The sequence below is a fragment of the Cetorhinus maximus genome, chromosome 23 (genome assembly GCF_964194155.1).
Source record: "Cetorhinus maximus chromosome 23, sCetMax3.hap1.1, whole genome shotgun sequence".
NCBI lineage: Eukaryota > Metazoa > Chordata > Chondrichthyes > Lamniformes > Cetorhinidae > Cetorhinus > Cetorhinus maximus.
In genome coordinates, this window is record NC_135901.1 from 13467130 (window position 1) to 13489599 (window position 22470).

Genomic DNA, 22470 nt, shown 5'->3' on the forward strand with positions numbered 1-22470 from the left:
GGCTAATGAAAAATGAGAATTAGTGAGAACAATTGAGAATCAGCCATGGAGAGTAGGGCATTTGACGGAGGACTTGAAATACCTAAATGATTTATTTGTAGAAGCAAATTTAACAAAGTTCAATCTTCAGTTAAAACTTGATGAGCTTCACGCATCAGAAGTTGTTATGAAGTATCGTGGAAAATGCCTTCAACAAGAAAAGGAATTGTTGGTAAAACAGAATAATTGGTTGAATGCAGAATTTAAAGCCAAAACTAACGAACGGTTAGAGCTTCATCAGGAAAAGAATAATGAGGTTCTCGAACTTCAATGCAAACTGGAGGAAATGAAGGAGAAAGTGTGTGGTATGGAGTGTCACCGTTCTGAAGTTGTTCTGTGAGTAAACATTTATTGCTGAATTGTGGTCCAATTGAGCAAAAAAACTGATCCAAGTAACATTACTGGTGTATCAACTTCAGTAATGGGCTGTGCAGAAAAAACTGAAGTGCCTACAGAATTGGAAACTAAGAAGCATCAACAAAAAGGCCTGAAAATGCAAAATTACCCTTTCAGTTCATTCACTAGAGACACTGATTTACAGGTGCTTGTCAGTGCTAATATACAAGATACAGAAGTTGGAATTCAGGCAATTCAACAGTTTTCAAATGACCATTCAAAGCCTGCTGAGTGAGCACTGGCATGATATGGTTCATGGATTGTGCAAAAGAGTTGAAGAGTTAGAACAAACAATGAAATTCCAAATGGAGAAAACAATTGATGCTGCTGAAAGAGAAGTGGAGAAGACCTGTTTAAAATGGGATTGGGAGAAACAAGATCATTAAAAAATTAAAGATTAAACCAAGCAGGAGTAGGAAACCCGCTTGTGTAAACATAAAAGGCATCTCAACACCATCCATGAAATGATGAAAAGAGGTTTTGATCAAAGAAGAAATGAGATGTTAATGTGCAAAACTGGCATTTTGACTTTGCTAAATCGAAATGAGAATTTATCACATGTGAGTTCGGAAAATGAGCTTGAGGATGGAATTGCACCTACAGCTGAGGAAAAGGACGATTTGGCTGTGGCCTTAAATTAAACATTCTTTGCTGAGTTAAAGACTGGGAATAAGAGAAAAAAGAACCACAGGGGTTGAGTTATGATAATGTTATGGTGGACAAATTCTGCCAGTTTTGTTACATTTATAGACTTTGTTTTGCTTAAATTTTTGTAATTGTACAACATAACACGTGTAGTTGTGCAAATAGATGGTAGATTTATTAATATAGTATGTAATAAGCTATTGTTAGAGGTTTATGATGTTAAGTTTGTGTTTGACGGATGTAAGGCCATTGTAAAAACACATTCACTGTTGTGAAACTTTCTTTCTTTCAAAGGATAAAGTGTTATGAACTGTAGATAGTTTAAGTAAGTTGTATTTGTATTTGCAGGTGTTTTATTAGTTTTATCTTTAAGTTTAAGTTTGATTTCTATTTCTGTATTTGTGTGTTAAGAAAGGGTGGAGCTTGAGTTTCAGTTTCACTTTAAAAGATGCCTGCATTTTAATTAGGTTTTACGACTCTTGAAGGGGAGTTAAACAAACACAAGGTAGAAAAAACTGTGCTGTTGTCTAGCAACAGGGGGCTCAGACAGAGAGACACGGAGAAATTGAAAGCAGTTTGAGTTCAGTTTGAGTCAGGTGACGGGAGAAGCTGGACACAGGAGGTGGAAAACTCAAGAGCAGGTTCCAAAAACTAAAGAAGAAAGCCCCAAAAACCAGGGAGTGGAACAGGAAAGGTCCCAAGAGGATAGTTAAGTCTAAGGACAAGGACATGAATCTGGAAAAGATCCTGTTCAGTGCAAGTGAAAGCAAGGAGCAGGAAGGAAGACTCCAAGCTAAAAGGGGAGAAAGCTGCAGGAAGCAGACTTAAAGCAAAATAGGCTTGCAAGAAGACAGACGATCCAAGTAGACAGTTGAATGTCTGTAACTCTTCACCATGGCATGTGAAGCAGTGGTGTTCTGTTGGCATTGCTGAACCAGAGAGAGAATGTGTGGAAGAAGGCTTGAATGCACATGGCGATCCAGGGGATAGGGACATCAGATGGAGAGTTTGAAACCCTGGAGGTGGACCCTTGTGGATGGCATCTGAGAAAACGTGTCATTTGGGAGAAGATTCCATGCAGGTTTCTTGAGAGTGGAGATTGTAAACCCTCATGTCAAAGATTGGGTTCATTGAGACCGGTTGGCTCATGGTGTGATAAGTGTCTGGGGAAGGGGGATTTGATGAAAGATCCATTGCATCTGTTTGGGGTGGCATCTGTCACTTGGTTTCAGAGTGTGGTGTGTCTGACCACAAGTTGCCTATTGGTTTACATGGAATGTGTACTAACTGTGAACATTACAGTATAAGATAGCTTTTGTTACTTGTGTCATCCTTACAAATCTGTATATATCTGTAAATATATAGTTGTGGGTGAAGGAGTATTTTAATATTGTTAATCTTTTCTTGTTTAATAAATGCTTTATTCTTTTATTCAAAGTTCATCAGCTGACTCCTGTGACTCAGTTCAATCGCTGCCCTCCTCGTTTCTAAACAAAAAATAAAAGTTAGGATCTATCAAGACGTGTTCCACCCTAATATATGACTTGTCCAGTAGTAACATCAGCTGGGACCATAATATAACTCAATTTCTCTCTCCATATATGCTGGGCCTGCTGAGTATTTGCAGAATTTTCTGTTTTAATTCAGATTCCCAGCATTAACTGAATTTTGCTGTAAGCTTCATTCCCTGACCGAGAGTCTTGTCTCATAATCCCTCTTCGCTTCTCTTATTTGCTTCTTCACCTCCTCTGAACCTTATGTATTCTGTTTGGTTCTCAGTTGTATTTTCCACCTGACACCTGTGATAATCACACTTTTTCCTTTTTAATCTTAATTTCGATCTCATTTTTCGTCCAGGGAGCTCTGTATTTGTTTGCCCTACCTTTCCCTTTTGAGGGGATATAGCTTGACTGCCCGAACCAATTCTTCTTTGAAGGTAGCCCATTGCTCTGTTGCAGTTTTTCCTGCCAACCTTTGGTCCCTGTATATCCAGTCCAGCTCCCTTCTTGTCCCATTGAAGTCGGCTCTCCCCAGTTAATTATCCTTACTCTGGATTGACTATTGTCCATTATATCTTTGTCAATCTCTCCTTAGCCCCCACCTATCGCTGACCTTCTATCCAGCTTCACGTTCTCCACCCCCTTGAACAGTATAAATTTCATCAAATTTCTACTTCTCTTTAGCTCTGAAAAAGAACCATATGGACTCGAAATGTTAACTCTGTTTCCCTCTCCACAGTTGCTGTCAGACCTGCTGAGGTTTTCCAGCATTTCATGTTTTTATTTCGGATTTCCAGCACCCACAGTATTTTGCTTTGGTGCCCATTGTCCTTTTCTACAGTCATCCTGAACCTTATGATACAATGATCCCTGTCTCCTAAATGTTCCCCCACTGACACCTGATCTACTTCGCCCACCTCATTTCCAAGAACGAGGTCTGGAAGTGCCTCCTTTCTTGTTGGATTGGACACATACTGCTGTAGAAAGTTCTCCTGAAAACACACTAGGAACTCTTTCCCCTCTCCGCTGTTTACACTACCACTATCCCAGTCAATATTGAGGTAATTAAAGTCCTCATTATAATTACTCTATGATTTTTGCACCTATCTGTAATTTTCCTGCAGATCTGTTCCTCTACATTCATCCCACTAGTTGGTGGTCTATAGACTACACCAAGCAATGTAATTGCACCCTTTTTGTTCCTTAGCTCTAGCCAAATTGATTCTGCCCTTGAACCCTCTGGGGCATCCTCTTTCTCCAGCACTGCAATGCTCTCCTTAACCAATACAGCTGCAACAACTTTTATTTATATAGCACCTTTAACACAGCGAAACGTCCCACAGGAGCATTATATAACAAAGCATGACACTGGCCCACATTAGAAGATATTGGATCAGATGACCAAAAGCTTGACCAAAGAGGTAAGTTTCTCAGGAGTGTCTAAAAGGAGAAGAATGAGGTAGAGAGTGAGGTAGAGAGGCGGAGAGATGATTGGAGGGAATTCCAGAGCTTGGAGCTTGCGCAACTGAAACCACAGTCACTAATAGTGGTGCAATTGTGTTGAGGAATGAGGCCAGAATTAGTGCAGCGCAGATATCCCAGAGGGTTTTGAGATTCTGGGCGATTAGAGATAGGGATGAGCAAGTTTATGGAGGCATTTGAAAACAAGGAGGAGAATTTTAACTAAAGATAGTGCTTGACCAGGAGCCAATGTATGTTAGCAAGCACAGAGATGATAGGGAAATGGGACTTGCTGCGAATTTAGATACGGGCAGCAGTTTTGAATGACCTCAATCTTATGGAGGGTAAAATGTCCACTTACATCCCAGAACTGATGTCCTGGTGGATCGGCACAGCGCTGTTTCCATGATCAATATTGATCCTTTTTAAGGTGCCATTCTCAGAACTACACACAACGCTTCAGTAAAATCTGCCCCATTCCCACTCATATTCTGCCTTGCACCAACATCTCCACAGCCAATGCTTTGCAACCTATCGCAGCCCTCCTTTTTATTTCTTTCACTTCCCAGCTCAGCATCTGTATTTGTTCTTGACCTGAAGCAGGTGTGACATTTCCATTTCTGATGCGAAACTTCAACTCACTCCACTGATTCTGAAAAAGCTGTTGTGTTTTTTGTTTTCAATCAGGAATTAAAGCATATCTTTTTAGGAGCAATAAATCTTTATTCCCTGACTGGCAATCGAGCCTAGGTTATGGTGCTGAGAGTGGAGAACCCTATCCACTAGACCATCATGGAAAATGCCCTGAAATAGAATTTATCGAGGTTACTTCTGCCATTGTTTTTTCATTCCAGACCACTTTCAACAGAGACCTCCTACAAAATGACATGTTCAAATAGAACACAAATTACTTCTTCAGACAATTAAAATAACCTTTGCTATTGGCTGGAATATGAAATCGACAGTGTGGCGAAATAGTACCAGAAGCTGTAGAAATGCAAATTTCCACATCCAAAACCCACCAACCTAATCATTGCAGCTCCTGTGAAACTTACAAGGTAATGCATGGCAGACTTTCACCATGAAAAGTATTTGACTGACATCAAATTCTTCCACTTTCATGTTACACCTTTTAACTCCCACTCTCCATCTCAGACATTTCCAGTTCTATCTAATATCATCCACGTGGAATTTTAACTCTGCCCATCATTTCACTGATTTCGCCAACTTGCTATGTATTTTATGTTATGATAAAGCCAGTAATTCGTGCTCTAATAAAAACAGAGGGCACTAAAGTTATCGACAGGTCTGTTCGCATCTGTGGAGACAGAAACAGAGTTAATGTTTGTGTCGAAAATGATTCTTTTTTAAATCTGTAATAGAAGCAAAATGCTGCAGATGCTGGAAATCTGACAAAAGAAACAGAAAATGCTGGAAAAACTCAGAAGGTTTGGCAGCACCTGTGGAGACAGGGACGTGGTTAAAGTTTCGAGTCCATGTGACTCTTCTTAGAACTAGGAATGTGATGGTTTTAATGCTGTTGCAGGGGTGAGGGAGGGAGCAGGTGGAGCAAAATGAAAGGTCAGGCATATGTTGGAGGCCAGGAAAGAATAAATGACAAAGATGTCATGGAACACAAGACAAAGGGAATGATAATGATAGTATTCATGACTAAAGCAGGTGTTGATCGCAGAATAAATGTCAGCACTGTCTGAAAGCAAAGTAGCTGAATGTGCTAATTGCACTAAAAGCTCGGGAATTTGCGGCCCCGTCATGGCGGGACCTGATGATCCTGGCGGCGAGCGGGGCCGGAAAATCCCGCCCAAAGGGACAGCTCTGTCTGAGAACAAGATACAGACTGACTCTTGGGCGGGGGGATGGTGGTGGGTGGAAAAATACAACATGGAGGACAGAGTTCATGGTGTGAATTTGTTGAACTTAATGCTGAGCCCACAAGGCTGTAAAATGCCTAATCAGATGATCAGGTGCTGTTACTCCAGCTTGCACTGGGCTTCACTGGAACATTGTAGAGGGCAGAAGACAGAAATGTGAACATGAAAGCGAGATGGTGAATTGAAATGTCAAATGACAGGCCGGTCTGGGTCATGCTTGTGGACTGTGTGAAGGTGTTCCCCAAAGCAGGCAGCCAGTCTGCGTTTAGTCTCCTCAACGTAGAGGAGACCACATTGGGAGCAGCGAATACAGTACACAGAATTGAAAGAAATGCAAATAAATCTCTGCTTCACCTGGAAGGAGTGTTTGGGCCCTTGAACAGTGAGGAAGGAGGAGGTAAAGGAGCAGGTGTTACATCTCCTGCGATTGTATGGGAAGGTGCCGTGGGAAGGGGATGAGGTGTTGGGGATGATAGATTTTTTTTGAATCAGTAATTAGTTTCTGGTTGTGATATTTTGCACAACAGCAAGACCGGGAATCAGATCTGGGTGATGAGAGCACCGAATCCTAACCATCAGGTCACAGGGTGTTTGTGTAACATCTTGTTTAGCGAATTCAGCTGTTAACCCAAACATTGGTGGTTTGACACTATCTAGGGCCAAGTAGGTTCTCTCTATTCCTGCTTCTACTTATATTACCGACACAGTTCTGCTTTGAGTCCTTTGGCTACGAGGAAATGTCCAGACTTTGCCAGCCCTGCTGTTATCCAGTAAGTTCCCAGGCAAATAGTTTTACGAATATTTATTTCAAAGAAAATGAGATAAGTTAGATCAAACATGTGCCTCACATCCAAACCTTTAGAAATATTGGGTTGAAAGCAACAAATAGAAATTTATTCTGTGATTGCACATATAGAACTGGTACGCACCATCGCACTGAGTGAATCCACTGTTTGTTGACATGTTGCTCAGTGAAAATTTCAAACATTCTCGACTTTGTGACATACGAGCACTGAGTTAGTAAACAGCCTGGACTCAAAGAACATGTAAAAATACGAACTAGGAACAGAAGTAGGCCACTCGACCCATCAAGCCTGTTCCACCATTCAATAAGACCATGGCTGATCTGATGGTAACCTCCTTCCTACACCCAATAACCTTTCACCCCCTTGTTAACCAAAAATCTAGCTCTGCCTTTAAAATATTCAAGGACTCTGCTTCCAATGCCTTTGGAGGAAAGAAGTTACAAACACTCCTGGCTCTCTGAGAGAGAAAAAATCCTCCTCATTCTTGTCTTAAATGAGCGACCCCTTATTTTTAAACAGTGACCCCCCAGTTCTAGATTATCCCACAAGAGGAAACTTCCTCTCCACACCCACCTTTTCAAGACCCCTCAGGATCTTAAAGGTTTTGATCAAGTCACCTCTTACTGTTCGAAACTCCAGTGGATACAAGCCTAATCTGTCCCACTTACAATGCATAACTATGTCGGTAATATATGTAGGAATAGAGAGAATCTGCTTGGGCAACCCACCCATTCCTGATATTAGTCTCGTAAACCTTCTCTGAACTACTAACTTTACTACTCTAACTTTGCATCTTTCCTTAAAGAAGGAGACCACTACTGCACATGTGGTCTCACCAGTGTGCAGTACAACTGAAGCATAACCTCCCTGCTTTTTTCAGTTCGTCACATAACTAATAATTTTACCAATTTTTTAATCAAACACCTTCACCTATTATGAAATTATGCTTTATCTGCTATCTTTGTTGCCCAAGTCTCTTTAAAGCCAATCTGTTTTCTTCCCCACAGCTAACATCAGCAGAAGCTAAATTCAACTGGAGGTCCAGCAAGGATTAAACTCATGATCCCCGGTTTACAAGGCCAGTGCGCTAATCACTCTGCTACAGAGCCAACTGCTGAAAGAATACAGAAAGATCAATCTCCTCTTGCAACTTTTAAACTGACTGTTATTCTCTGTGCCATTTCCATGAAGATACATAACGAAAGTGAGTCAAAGTTGCGATGGTAAAAATGCGTTTCCCCGCTCAGGGAACTGAACCACATTGACACAAGGTGAGAAACACACACAGACATAGACACCAAGAGTGACAGAGGTGCCAGGGAAGACAAACATCCAGAAAGTATGGATGTCACCAAATTGGCTCCATTTTTGTTCCATTTCCACCTGCAACTTTGGTGAATGCTTGCAGATGAAGGGAAATGAAAAATACACAGGAGCATTTGGAAAACCTTTTCGTCCATTTAATAGATAATTAATTCGATAAATCATTCTTAAATCAGGAGCAGTGAGAAATGTAGTCTGGCAGGATGTGAACTTGTATCAGAAAACTCTAAAGAATTTCAAACCCAATTACCTTAACCGCTCAGCTCTGTACACACGCGTCATGTACCTTTTAATGTTCTGTACCTAAGAGCATACAATGGTTACAGCAGCGAATGAAGAAATGCAGCCCCACCTATTTCTGGCTGTCCTGCAATTTCTGCTGCCTCTCCTCGATCTTTCCACCAGAATGGAGCACTGCACACGCCCTGGACACACATGGAAGAATTTGGCTAAACTGACTGAAAAGATGAACCGTCCGAAACTCCTGCAGCGGTGGGATTCAAACCCATGTCTCCATAGAGACTGGAGCCTTAGACCGCTCGGCCACACTACCCCTTTCCTATAATGGCATCTGTTCAAGGTTATACAAAAAGGGGAATTGGATTGTATATAGTGACTGAGAAAAATGAGGACATGCTTTGTCTGATTAAACTTCTTTGGAAAGTTCGGTATGAAATCAGCTGCATAAATACTTTTTTTTTGTTCAAAAACTATAGAAGAATCTCGAGTCCAACTCTTCATGTCATTGAGTCAGGGAGACTTTGTTAATGATCACACAGTGCGCATGGACACTGCAGAAACTCCTGCACCTCTTTCAATATTGCTTCCCTTCACACCGAGTTTTCAAAAGGGAATTGGACAATGACTTGAAAGGGAGAAAAATCAGGGTAATTGAAAAAGAGAAGGAAATTGGGACTGATCAGAAAGCTCATTGCAAAAACTGACATAAACACGATGGGCCAAATTGTCTCCTAATGTGCTATGTAATTTTATGATGACATTGCTAAATCAGTCTGATTCCAGCATTACTGATTATAGCAGCTGAATTTCTTTCTTCAAATCAAAGACCCAAAGTGCTGCTTCATGACCACACAGGTCAACACTGTGGACAGGTCCATCGGGTTTCGGCAGCGCAGTGTTTCTGTGCTGTAGTGGTTATCATGTTCACCAACATGCAAAAGGGCCCCGGTTTGAAATTGAGCAGAAATATTATCAAAACATTTACATTTAAATGTGAAGAGAAGTTCGATAATTCACTTGTGTTGTTAAATATTATGTCTTACAGCCATGTGACAACCACAACTCCCTTTTCCCATCTTTGATCAAATTACTTTGCTATCTTTAATTAACAAAATTCGACCGATTCATGTCTTGAAAAATTCATTTGACCCCCCAGCATCCACAGCTTTTTGGGGAGGTTGGTCCTGATTTCCATCACCTCTGTCTGAACACGTTGTTCCTGATTTCACTCCAGGTTTTATTATTTTGATTCTGCCTCCTTGTTCTCAATTCCCCAGCAGAGCAAATAGTTTCCCTGTATCTACTCTCACAAGCACATTGATCATTTTAAAAATTGGCATCATATCAACCCTGAAACTTCAATATTTAATTAAATGCAAACTAATTTTCTGCAGCCTGCTCACCTTGTAGTGCAGCAGCATTGACCTTAATGACCTGGAGGAGCTTTCTCCCAATTGTTCAGAATGGCGACAACTTTTCCATCAAGCTGCATCACACTTTGAGTCACAACATGTTAATGATGAGGCAGAGCAGCAGCAGAGAAGGAAAGAAATGGAAGCAAGTGCTGCGCTCCAGATCCCAATACTTCATGGATGTCCTGCCCCATGAGCCAAAAGATCTGCAGGCCAAGAATCAGTCTGTTCAGTCAAAAGAAGACCAATGGTAGAAATTCACCACGCTGAATAGATGTCATCCTTGAATTGAGAGGCTGCTGACGAAGTATTAAACAATGACTGAATAACTAACACAGGCACCAGGGCACTGAGAGAATACATGCAGATGAACAGGTTGTTTAACTGAATTCTGACCATAGAAAGCTCATTCCAGTGAACCCAGACTGAACATGAAGATGAGGCAGAAACAGAAGCAGACATGATAGCCCAAGATTAAACATAATACAAACTGAATTAGAATGACCATTGGAGCAGCTTTATTAGATTCACAATAACTAAGCATAATAAACAGAGACCTTTCATTTTAGGATAATGAAAATACTGGACAAAGTTAGGAATAGTTTGATTCTAAGGGAATGAGGAGAGGCTTGGTAGAGGATACACAAGGGTGTGGCTTCTGCAGCTTACTGTAGTTGTGCACTCTCACAAGGAAGTAGGTGGTTAGATGATGTAAGTGTCACCATTAAGCTGCAAACATAAAATCAAGACTTTATTTAAACAATGAAGTGTATTTAGAAATGAAGAGGCCCTGTCAGTTCAATGGAACTTGAGGGGTTTAGGGTTGTTGATAAAAATGAAACATTCCCGCCTCTGAGCCAGAAACCCCTCTGCAGACAGTCCTAGCGAGTGGAGACGGCTCTCCAGCTCATTCTGGGTTGACATCAGGATAGGTGTGTCCGGCGGGTCTGGCTGAACACTCCCATTATGAGTTGTGGGAGCTCATTAAACTCTCTGCTGAAGCCGGATCAACAAATCGGCTGGAATTAAATGGTTCCAGACATGGAAGGAGGGTGAAGCAGCCTGTGAATTCTTCCACTAATTCACACTGTTCTCCAAGGGATGAGTTCAAAGAGAAACAATCGCTACACTGTGTAGTTTCCAGAAATAATCCCTGCTCTCTGTCTTGAATGAATCCATTTCACTAACAAATGTTGAAATGTTTGCTCCACATCCACAGGGTTTCATCTGTTTAAAGCCACAAACAGAAAGACCCAGTTTTCTCCTGGAGTTTGAGACAAATCAGCTTTCAAAATGATGCCGAGTTTCAGCCAATGAGGGAGATCCGGGCTCAGCCCCGCCCCTCATTCACTCCGATTGGTTGGAGGGCCAGCCACTTCTGATGGATACTCCAGTCCCGCCCCGTCTTCCTATTGGTCCCAAGTTGCCGTCAATCACACCCCGGGCAATGTGATCTGAGCATGCGCGGGCGATGGCGACGGACGGGAAGAGAGCTCGAGCGAGCGGGTTTAAAATGGAGGTTTTTACAATGACCGAGTGTGGATCCAGATCCCAAAATAAAACCGGCAACATTTTCCATGTAAGACGCGACTAGAAAGCGTGAAAATTCTCCCCGACTCCCTGGTTTTTGGTTTCTCCCGCTCGGGTCTGACTTTGGGGTGAGTTCGGCGAGGCCTCAGCGCATGCGCAATGTCAGCTCGTTCAGGAAGAGTCTCTAAATGGAGAGAAAGTGATAAATGTTAGGGAGCGTCTCTAAAAATGGTGATTGTCAGGAAATGTCTGCAAATGAAGGAAATGATGACTGAGCATGGAGTGCTTAAAAAGGAAGGGGACATGCTGATGAACAGGGAATGCCTGTAAAGAATCGTTGAGTCCTAGAATTGTACAGCACAGTTACCTGTGGAGATGATGATGTTTAATCTTGAATTTTTGCAGTCCGAGTGGTGAAGGTGCTCCCATAATGTTGTGAGATAAGGAGTTGCAGGATTTTCACTCAGTGATGATGAAGGAACAGTGACATGTGTCTAAGTCAACAACAACAATGTGTATTTATATTGTTCCAGCCAGGATTTTGTTAGGATAGTTAAATCTAAAGGTAACAAAGGAATAGATGAGGGTTTCAACAGCAGAAGATCTGAGACAAGGATGGAGTTGGACGATGTCACTGAGGTGGAAATGGGTGGTCATGGTGATGATAAAGGGGAGCCTGTAGACATACTATACTTGGATTTCCAGAAGGCATTTGATAAGGTGCCACATCAAAGGTTATTGCGGAAAATAAAAGCTCCTGGTGTAGTGGGCAACATATTAGCATGGAAAGAAGATTGGCTGGATGGCAGAAAACAGAGAGTGTGCAGAAATGGGTGTTTTTCTGATTCAAAAACAGAATTACCTGGAAAAACTCAGCAGGTCTGGCAGCCATATGAACACGCTCGACCTCATCCTTGTTTTTCTGATTGTCACAATGTGATGAACATTTTACAATTTATATCAATAACTTAGATGAGGGCAGCGAAGTCATGGGAGCTAAATTTGCTGATGACACAAAGATAGGTAGGAAAGCATGTTGTGAAAATGACATGAGAAGATTGCAGACGCATATAGATAGGTTGAGTGGGCGGGCAAAGATCTGGCAAATGGAGTATAATGTGGGAAAATGTGAAGTTCACTTTGGAAGGAAGAATAAAAAAGCAGAGTATTACTTAAATGGAGAATGACTGCAGAATTCTGAGGTGCTGAGGGATCTAGGTGTTCTAGTGCATAAGTCACAAAAAGTTATTATACAAGTACAGCAAGTAATTTAGAAGGCTAATGGAATGTTTTTCTTTATTACAAGAGGAGTTGAACATAAGAGTAAGGATGTTATGCAAGGCATTGGTGTGACCACATCTCAAATACTGTGCGCAGTTTTTGGTCTCCTTATTTAAGGAAGGATATAAATGCATTGGAGGCGGTTCAAAGGAGGTTTACTAGATTGATACCTGGAATGAGTGCGTTGTCTTATGAGGAAAGGTTGGTCAGGCTGGGCTTGATTCCACTGGAGATTAGAAGAATGAGGGGTGACTTGATTGAAGTATATATGATCCTGAATGGTCTTGACAAGGTGGACGTGCAAAAGATATTTCCTCTTGTTAGTGAATCCAGAACTTGGGACATTGTTTGAAAATTAGGAGTCGACCTTTTCGTCAAAGATGAAGAGAATTTTTTTCTCTGAGGGTTGTGCGACTCTGGAACTCTCTGCCTTAGAAGTCGGTGGTAGCAGCTTCATTAAATACTTCTAAGGCAGAGGTAGATAGACCTTTGGCCTGTCTGCAAGCATGACGCAGACCTCCCTGTCGCTTGCCATTTCAACACACCACCCTGCTCTCATACCCACATGTCCGTCCTTGGCCTGCTGCAATGTTCCAGTGAAGCTCAACGCAAACTGGAGGAACAGCACCTCATCTTCCAACTAGGCACTTTACAGTCTTCCGGACTTAATATTGAGTTCAACAACTTCAGATCATGAACTTTCTCCTCCATCCCCACCCCCTTTCCGATCCCCACTTTTCCAATACTTTATAATTATTTTACAGCTATATTTTTTTCTTTTCCCTCCTATTTTTAGATTTATTTCAATCTATTGTTTCATCTCCACCTTTTAGCCCATTTCAATTCCTTCCCCCCACCCCACCCGCACTAGGGCCATCTGCCACTAGCTTGTCCTGCTTGCTTCTCTTAATGTCCCCATTAGCACATTCTTTAGATAATATCACCACCGTCAACACCCCTTTGTCCTTTTGTCTATGACATCTTTGGCAGTCTCTCCTTGGCCTCCACCTATCACTGGCCTCCGATCGAGCTCTCCTGTCCCACCCCCTTCTACCAGCTTATATTTCATCTCATTTCTATATGTCTTAGTTCTGATGAAGGGTCGTACGGACTCGAAACATCAACTGTATCCCTCTCCACAGATGCTGTCAGACCTGCTGAGTTTTTCCAGGTATTTTGTTTTTGTTCTAGATTTCCAGCATTCGCAGCATTTTGCTTTTATTGTAGATAGATTTTTGTTAGGCAAGGGAATCAAGGATTATTGGGGATAGATAGGACTGTGGAATTTGAAATACAAGTAGATCAGTCAAGATTATATTGAATGGCGAAGCAGGCTCGAGGAGCCGAATGGCCTACTTATGCTCCAACTTTGCATGTTCACATGATGCGGATATGTGGTCGGAAGGTCAGTTTGGAGTGAAACATGACACCGATGTTGTGAACAGTCTGGTTCAGCCTCAGACAGTTGCTGGGGAGAGGGATGGAGTCAGTGGCTATCGAGTGGAGAAGGGACTGAAGACAATGGTTTCAGTGATAGGGGAGGCGGTGGCATAGCGGTATTGTCACTGGACAAGTAATCCAGAGATCAGGGTAATGCCCTAGGGACCCAGGTTTGAATCCCACCACGGCAGATGGTGGAACTAAAAGTCTAATGATAACCATGAAACCATTGTCGATTGTTGTAAAAACCCATCTGGCTCACTAATGCCCTTTCGGGATGGAAATCTGCTGTCCTTACCTGGACTGGCCTACATGTGACTCCAGACCCACAGCAATGTGGTTGACTCTATCAAACAACTGCCAGAAATTGGATGAGGAATGAAAACAGACGGACCACCTGGCATTGACCTAGGCCAGAAGCAGCAACAGCAAACTCAGCCCTGTCGACCTTGCAAAGTCCTCCTTACGATCATCTGCTGCCAAAATTGGGAGAGCTGTCTCACAGATGAGTTAAGCAACAGCCTGACATGCTCATACTCAAGGAATCATAGCCCTCGTGGAGACGAAGTCCCACCTTCACATTGAGGATACCCTCCATCGTGTTGTGTGGCACAACACTAGCAACTCAAGACAGAACCACCGGAATTGTACTCAACCACAGTCTGTAACCTCATGGCCCAACATATCACCTACCCTACCACTACCACCAAGCCTGGTTCAATCAAGAGTGCAGGTAGCATACCAGGGCAACATGAGGTAAACGTAAAAATGAAGCTACAACACAGGACTACTTGAGTGCCAAATAGCATAAGCAGCAAGCGATAGACAGAGCTAAGCCATTCCACAACCAACGGATCATATCTAAGCTCTCAGTCCTACCACATCCAGTCGTGAATGGTGGTAGACAATTAACCATCACCAGAGGAGGATGCTCCACAAATATCCCCACCCTCAATGATGGGCAACAATCTTTAGCCAGAAGTGCTGAGTGGGTGATCCAGCTCTGCCTCCTCCAGAGGTCCCCGTCCTCACAGATGCTAGTCTTCAGCCAATTCGATTCACTCCATATGATATCAAGAAATGGCTGAAGGCAGTGGATAATGTAAAGGCTATGGGCCCTGACAATATTCCGGCAATCGTACTGAATACTTGTGCTCCAGAACTTGCCACGCCTCTGGCCAAGCTGTTCCAATACAGCTGCAACACTGGCATGTACCTGGCAATGTGGAAAATTGCTTAGATTTGTCCAACCTGGCCAATTGCAGACCCATCAGTCTAATCTTGATAATCAGTAAAGTGAGGGAAGGGTTCATCAACAGTGCTATCAAGCAGCACTTGCAGAGCAATGACACTGAGTCTGTGTTTCGCCAGGGCCACTCAGCTCCTGACCTCATTAAAGCTTTGGTTCAAACATGAACAAAAGAACTGAACTCCAGAGGTGGGGTGAGAGTGACTGCCCTTGACATCAAGGCAGCATTTGACTGAGTGTGGCATCAAGGAGCCCTAGCAAAACTGGAGTCAATGGGAATCAGGGGGGAACTCTCTACTGGTTGGAGTCATAGCTAGCACAAAAGAAGATTATAGTTGTTGGAGATCAATCATCTGAGTTCCAGGACATCACTGCAGGAGTTCCTCAGGGCAGTGTCCAAGACCCAACCATCTTCAGCTGCTTCATCAATGACCTTCCTTCCATCATAAGGTCAGAAGTGGGGATTTTCGCTGATGATTGCACAATGTTCAGCACCATTCACGATTCCTCAGTTACTGAAGCAGTCCATGTCCAAATGCAGCAAGACTAGTCAGGGATGGTCAGCATGGATTTGTTAAAGGAAGGTCTTGCCTCTCAAATTTGATTGAATTCTTTGAAGAAGTGACAAGAAGGGTTGATGAAGGTAGTGCAGTGGATGTTGTGTACATGGATTTTAGCAAGGCATTTGACGAGGTCCCACATGGCAGATTGGTCAGGAAAGTAAAAGCCCATGGGATTCAGGATAATGTGGCGAACTGGATAAAAGGTTGGCTTTGTAACAGGAAACAAAGGGTAATGGTTGATGGATGCCCTTGCGAATGGAAAGTTGTCTCAAGTGGTGTTCCACAGGGCTCGGTGTTGGGACCCTTGCTGTTTGTGTTATATATTAACGATTTGGATGTGCATGTGGGGGATACGATTGGGAAATTTGCAGATGACACAAAGATTGGCCGAGTAGTGGATAGTGTAGAGGATAGCCAAAATCTCCAAAAAGATATAGATGGGTTGGTGGAGTGGGCGGTAAAGTGGCAGATGGATTTTAACATAGAGAAGTATGAGGTCATACATTTAGGGAGGTCAAACAGTTACAGGGATTACAAAATAAACGGGAATATACTAAGAGGTGTAGATGAAGTGAGAGATCTTGGCGTACAAGTACACAGGTACCTGAAGGCAGCAGTTCAAGTGGACAAGGTTGTAAAGAAGGCATATGGAATGCTCTCCTTCATTGGCAGAGGTATAGAATATAAAAGTAAGGATATAATGTTGGAATTGTATAAAACACTGGTGAGGCCACAACTGGAGTATTGTGTGCAGTTCTGGTCACCACATTACAGGAAGGACGTAATAGCTCTGGAGAGAGTGCAGAGGAGGTTTACAAGAATGTTGCCAGGGTTAGAAAAGTGTAGCTACGAGGAGAGATTGGATAGGTTGGGGTTATTTTCCTCTGAACAAGGAAGGCTGAGAGGTGACTTGATTGAGGTGTACAAAATTATGAGGGGAATAGATTGAGTGGACAGGATAAAATTGTTTCCCTTGGTGGAGAATTCTAGAACCAGGGGACATAGATTCAAGATAAGTGGCAGAAGGTGTAGGGGGGACATGAGGAAGAACTTTTTTACGCAGAGGGTAGTGGGTGTCTGGAATTCGCTGCCCAAGTTGGTGGTAGAGCCAGAAACTCTAAACTCTTTTAAAAAGTACCTGGATTTGCAACTTTTCAGTGCTGTAAGCTGCAGGGCTATGGGCCAGGTGCAGGAAGGTGGGATTAGAAAGGACACCTGGGTGTCCTTGGGCTGGCATGGACAGGATGGGCCAAATGGCCTCCTTCTGTGCTGTAACTTTTCTATGTTTCTAAGACCTGGACGATATCCAGGCTTGGGCTGACAAGTAGCAAGTAACATTCATGCCGCACAAGTGTCAGGCAATGACCATCTCTACGAGAGAGTATCTAACCATCTCCCCTTGACATTCAATAGCATTACCATTGCTGAATCCCCCTCTATCAACATCCTGGGGGTCACCAGTGACCAGAAACTGAACTGGACCAGCCATATAAATACTGCAGCTACACGAGCAGGTCAGAGGCTAGGAATGCTCCAGCGAGTAACTCACCTTCTGACTCCCCAAAGCCAGTCCAACATCTACAAGGCACAAGTCAGGAGTGTGATGGAATACTCCCCCTTTGCCTGGATGAGTGCAGCTCCAACAACACTCAAGAGGTTTGACGCCATCCAGGACAAAGCAGCTGCTTGATTGGCACCACATCCACAAACATTCACTCCCTCCCACCACTGACACAGAGTAGCAGCAGTGTGTACCATCTACAAAATGCACTGCTGGAACTCACTAAGGCTCTTTAGACAGCATGTTTCAAATCTAGAAGGCAACAGATAGATGGGAACACCACCACCTGGAAGTTCCTCTCCAAGCCACTCACCATCCTGACTTGAAAATATATCGCTGTTCCTTCACTGTCGCTGGGTCAAACTCCTGGAACTCCCTCCTGAACAGCACTGTGGGTGTACCTACACCACAGGGACTGCAGCAGTTCAAGAAGGCAGCTCACCACCACCTTCTCAAATGCAATTAGGGATGGGCAATAAATGTTGGCCAAGCCAGAGACGGCTACATTGCATGAATGAATGAAAGAAAGAAAGGAAAGTTTTTGCAGTATTTATATGAAAGACATTGTTGCTCATCCAGTACTGGATGTCAGACAAATAAGGATGGTGTGTGACTTGGAAGGGAACTTAGAGGTGATGATATTCACGTGCACCTACCACCTTGGTCCTTCTAGATGGTTGAGTTTGAGGGGTTGGGAGATTCTGTCAAAGTTCTGGTCAAGCTGTAAACATATAAAATCCCTGTCCTTCACCCCCTCTCCCACATCTCCCTCTCTCCTCACCTAGTTTCCAGAATATTGTGTACACCCAGACCCAGAATGGGTGGCAAGTTCCCTTCCCTGAAGGATATTAGTGAATCAGTTGGGTTTTGATGACAATCCAGCAGCTTTTGTGGTGACTTTTTCCTTGTGCCAGCCCCACAAATTACTAGATTCATTCAGCTCAATTATACAACCTGTCTCTGTGTTTTTGTGGGGTCTGTCTCATTCCCTTTTTATCTGTTTTAAATCAATTTCACAGGATATTAGAAGTGGAGGATTAGCAGTCAGGAAACTCAAATCAAATCTCACATCAGAATCTGACAGAGTTGCTCAATTTATTGTCACCTGAATATCATTGGAATTTGAACATGGAAGGGAAAAGCACCATTCACAGTGGGGAGAAACCGTACACGTGTTCTGTGTGTGGACGAGGTTTCAGCCGTTCATCTGGCCTGTCGAGACACAAGCATAGTCACAACAGGGAGAAGCCATGGAAATGTGGAGACTGTGGAAAGGGATTCACTCAGTCATCCTACCTGCAGATACACCAGCGAGTACACACTGGGGAGAGACCATTCACTTGCCCTGAGTGTGGTAAGGGATTCACTCAGGCATCCAACCTGCTGACACACCAGAAAGTTCATACAGGGGAGAGGCCGTTCACCTGCCTTGAGTGTGGTAAGGGATTCACTTGGTCATCCAGCCTGCTGACACACCAGAAACTTCATACAGGGGAGAGGCCGTTCACCTGCTCTGACTGTGGGAAGGGATTCACTGCGTCATCTCTCTTGCTGACACATCAGCGAGTTCACACTGGGGAGAAACCATTCACCTGCTCCGAGTGTGGGAAGGGATTCACTTCGTCATCCCACCTCCTGGCACATCAGCGCACTCACACTGGGGAGAGGCCATTCACCTGCTCCGAGTGTGGGAAGGGATTCACTCAGTCATCCCACCTACTGGCACACCAGTGAGTTCACACTGGGGAGAGACCATTCACCTGCTCTGAATGTGGGAGGCGATTTGCTCACTCATGCCACCTAGTGACACACCAGCGAATTCACACTGGGGAGAGACCATTCCACTGCTCCAAGTGTGGGAAGGGATTCACTCAGTCATCACACCTACTGACACACCAGCGAGTTCACACTGGGGAGAGACCGTTCACGTGCTCCGAGTGTGGGAGGGGATTCACCCTGTCATCCGACCTGCTGAAACACCAGCAAGTCCACAGTGGGGAGAGACCATTTACCTGTTCTGACTGTGGGAGGAGATTCACTCTCTCATCCACCTTGCTTATACACCAGCGAGTTCACACTGGGGAGAGACCATTCACCTGCTCCGAGTGTGGGAGGGGATTCACGCTGTCATCCAGCCTGCTGAGACACCAGAGAGTTCACACTGGGGCGAGGCCTTTTGCCTGATCCGAGATTGGGAAGGGATTCACTCAATCATCCCACCTTCTGACACACCAGTGAGTTCATGAGTAACTACTGTGATTTCATTTTGCTTTTAATCACATCCAGGACTGAATCATGTTCATTGGGATCTGTTTTTCCCCTTCTACAAAGGAAGATGGTTGTGGTTTTGGAGGTCAATCATCTCAGCCCCAGGTCATCGCTGCAGGAGTTTCTCAGGGAAGTGTCCTCAGCCCAACCATCTTCAGCTGCTTCATCAATGACCTTCTCTTCATCATAGGGTCAGAAGTGAGGATGTTCACTGATGATTGTACAATGTTTAGCACCACTCATGGCTCCTCGGATACTGAAGCAGTCCGTGTCCATATGCAGCAAGACCCGGACAATTTTCAGGCTTGGGCTGACAGGTGGCAAGTTACTTTTGCTTCACACTAGTGCCAGGCAATGATCATCTCCCCTTGACATTCAATGGCATTACCATCACTGAAACCCCCACGATCAACATCAACATCATGGGGGTCACCATTGACCAGAAACCGAGCTGGACTGGCCATATATATTTATATATAGTGTGGCAACAAGAACAGGTTGACACTGGGAATTCTGTGGCGTGTTTCGCACCTCGTGTCTCCTGTCACAAAACTATAATAATTTTCATAATATTATTGTGGTTTATTGTAAAGTAGGTTTATGGATGTGAATGTACATGGTTCTGTTTGAGAGATTTAATTAGAGTCATGTAGACTGTTAGGTTGAAGCTATCAAAAGAAGTTAGGTGTACAAACGGTATTATAAATGCTAATGAGTAAACATGTACAAGGGCTTAGCATATAAGATGTGAAGGAAATTTGAATTTTTAGATAAATGAATGAGTTGTTTGGTTTCAAAGGGATGATAGGATGTTTACAACTAGCAAGATAAGCAAGGCCAAGCAGTGTGTTTATTTTTCCAAAAGGTACTGACCATATTGGCAACATGAAAGATTTTTATATTATGGGAAAGCTAAATTTCCAAAGACATATAGAACAGTGGAATTTACAGATTAAAGAGCGAGAAATATATGTAAAGAGGAATGAAAAGCTTTGTTGTGGGGCCATGTAAGATCTAAGAGGAGTATGTGAAACAGCCTTATAGAAGCCTCCGGCCATTTTTGCAGAACTCTGCTGTGTCTAGTAACTAAATTTGGAGAAAAGCCTTTGGAATTCAGTCGAGTATGTGCTGTGGTAGACTTGCTGGCTTGCTATTTAAATTTAAAATCTATTTGGACTGTTGCCTTAAAGTGGGTGTGTACTTGGGAGTCAGGTTAATTAGGAATTTTGAGATTTGTTATAGTATTAAGTAACTGTAATCTTATGTATGTGCTTGAAATCTTTTCTTTTGTTAATAAATGTTTCAACTTAGCTTAAGTCTCTAAAGGTATTAGTTGACTCATTACTTCTGAACAGTGCATGAAGCTCTTTGAAATATATACAAATTGCAAAACCATTGTGATAGCGTCGCCAAGTTTCCCTTGTGGATTTGGTGCACCTGGCAAGCATTTCCTGCCACATCATGACACTCCCCAAAGCGTCTCCATCATCTACAAGGCACAAGTGAGGAGTGTGATGGAATATTCTCCACTTTCCTGGATGAGTGCATTTTAATAACACGCAAGAAGCTCAACAACATCCATCACAGAGCAGCGAGCTTAATTGGTGCCCCGTCCACTACCTTAAACATTCATACCCTCCTCAAATGACCCGCAGTGACATCATCTTATAAGATGCACTACAGTAACTCACCAAGGCTCCTTTGACAGCTCCTTCCAAACCTGCAACATCTACCATCTGGAAGGACAAGGGCAGCAGACACATAGGAACACCACCACCTAGAAGTTCCCCTCCAAGCTACTCACCAACCTGACTTGGAAATATATCGCCATTCCTTCACTGTCGCTGGGTCAAAATGCTGAACTCCCCCCACCCCCCCCACCTAACAGCACTGTGGGTGTACCCACATTACATAGGCTGCTGTTGTTCAAGAAGGCAACTCATCACAGCCTTCTCAAGGCCAATCAGGGATGGGAAATAAATGCTGGTTTAGCCAGTGACGCCCACATCCCAGAATGAGGTAAAAATATTGTCCTCATTGTCAAGGGGAAGCAAGGATGCAGCTCCAGTCTGATGCAGCCTTTGTTCATAAAACCAAGACCCATCCACATAAACACCAGTGGAATTGGATAGTGGTGTGGATTTAATACATTCATTGAACACGGCCTCTTTCACCTGACAAGTATGTGGGTTTCTTTCATACTGTAACATCCCAGACAAATGGTATTTGTGAGGTTACAGCATTTTAATACCCTTGATTTGTAACTCCATAATTCATCTACTCTATCACACTGGGGATACTACCTTCACTTGACCCTTTATTAATAATGTCACTGTGGTATGTGGGGGCACGTAGAATTATTGAATTAAACTCTACCAGGTACTCTATGCTTAACTAACCACTGAACCCTTAAATAAAAGCAATATGCTGCGGATGCTGGAGATCTGAAATAAAGGTATTATTGTGGAAAAAGAAACGGAGCTAATGTTTCGAGTGCAAAATTATTTTCTTCAGAACTGAAGAGAGGGAGAAATAGGATGGGTTTTTTGGCATTGAAAGTGTGTGGGGAGGGTCAAGTAGAACAAAAGAGAGGACGAGGAAGTTGGGAGAAATTAAATAACAATGGTGTGATTGAACGAAAGGCAAAGAGAATGGTAATGGTTATAATAAACAAAGCACAGTCAGTTTTAAAATCAGAATAAAGAACAAAAGATTGTCCAGTTCTGTTCTGAAGAAGAGTCATATTGGACTTGAAACATTAACTCTGTTACTCCCTCCAATGGTGTTGTCAGACCTGTTGAGTTTTTCCACACTTTCGTTTTTATTTCAGTGAACCCTTAATATCTGCTCAGTACACTGGTCAAT

General features: G+C 43.2%; 3 protein-coding genes across 3 annotated transcripts in view; 1 reads left to right on the plus strand and 2 right to left on the minus strand.

The window, feature by feature from the left end:
• Nucleotides 1-22470, minus strand: part of LOC144697817 (uncharacterized) — a 528726-nt gene that overhangs the window by 356772 nt on the left and 149484 nt on the right. The gene's annotated exons all lie outside the window — the stretch shown is intronic.
• The window catches only part of LOC144696897 (uncharacterized), a 394826-nt gene that overhangs the window by 316915 nt on the left and 55441 nt on the right, over nucleotides 1-22470 (minus strand). The window lies entirely within an intron of this gene.
• LOC144697822 (uncharacterized) lies at nucleotides 11185-20144 on the plus strand. The gene is made up of 2 exons (XM_078569803.1): nucleotides 11185-11292; nucleotides 18412-20144. The coding sequence occupies exons 1-2, from the start codon at nucleotides 11185-11187 to the stop codon at nucleotides 19069-19071; spliced, it is 768 nt and encodes a 255-aa protein (XP_078425929.1). The 3' UTR covers nucleotides 19072-20144.

Excerpts from the sequence above, each read along its gene's own strand:
- LOC144697822 (XM_078569803.1), top strand. The coding sequence starts at position 11,185 with ATGGCGACGGACGGGAAGAGAGCTCGAGCGAGCGGGTTTAAAATGGAG. Across the intron at positions 11,293-18,411 it reads AAACCGGCAACATTTTCCAT|AATCTGACAGAGTTGCTCAA; the intron begins GTAAGACGCGAC and ends ATCTCACATCAG.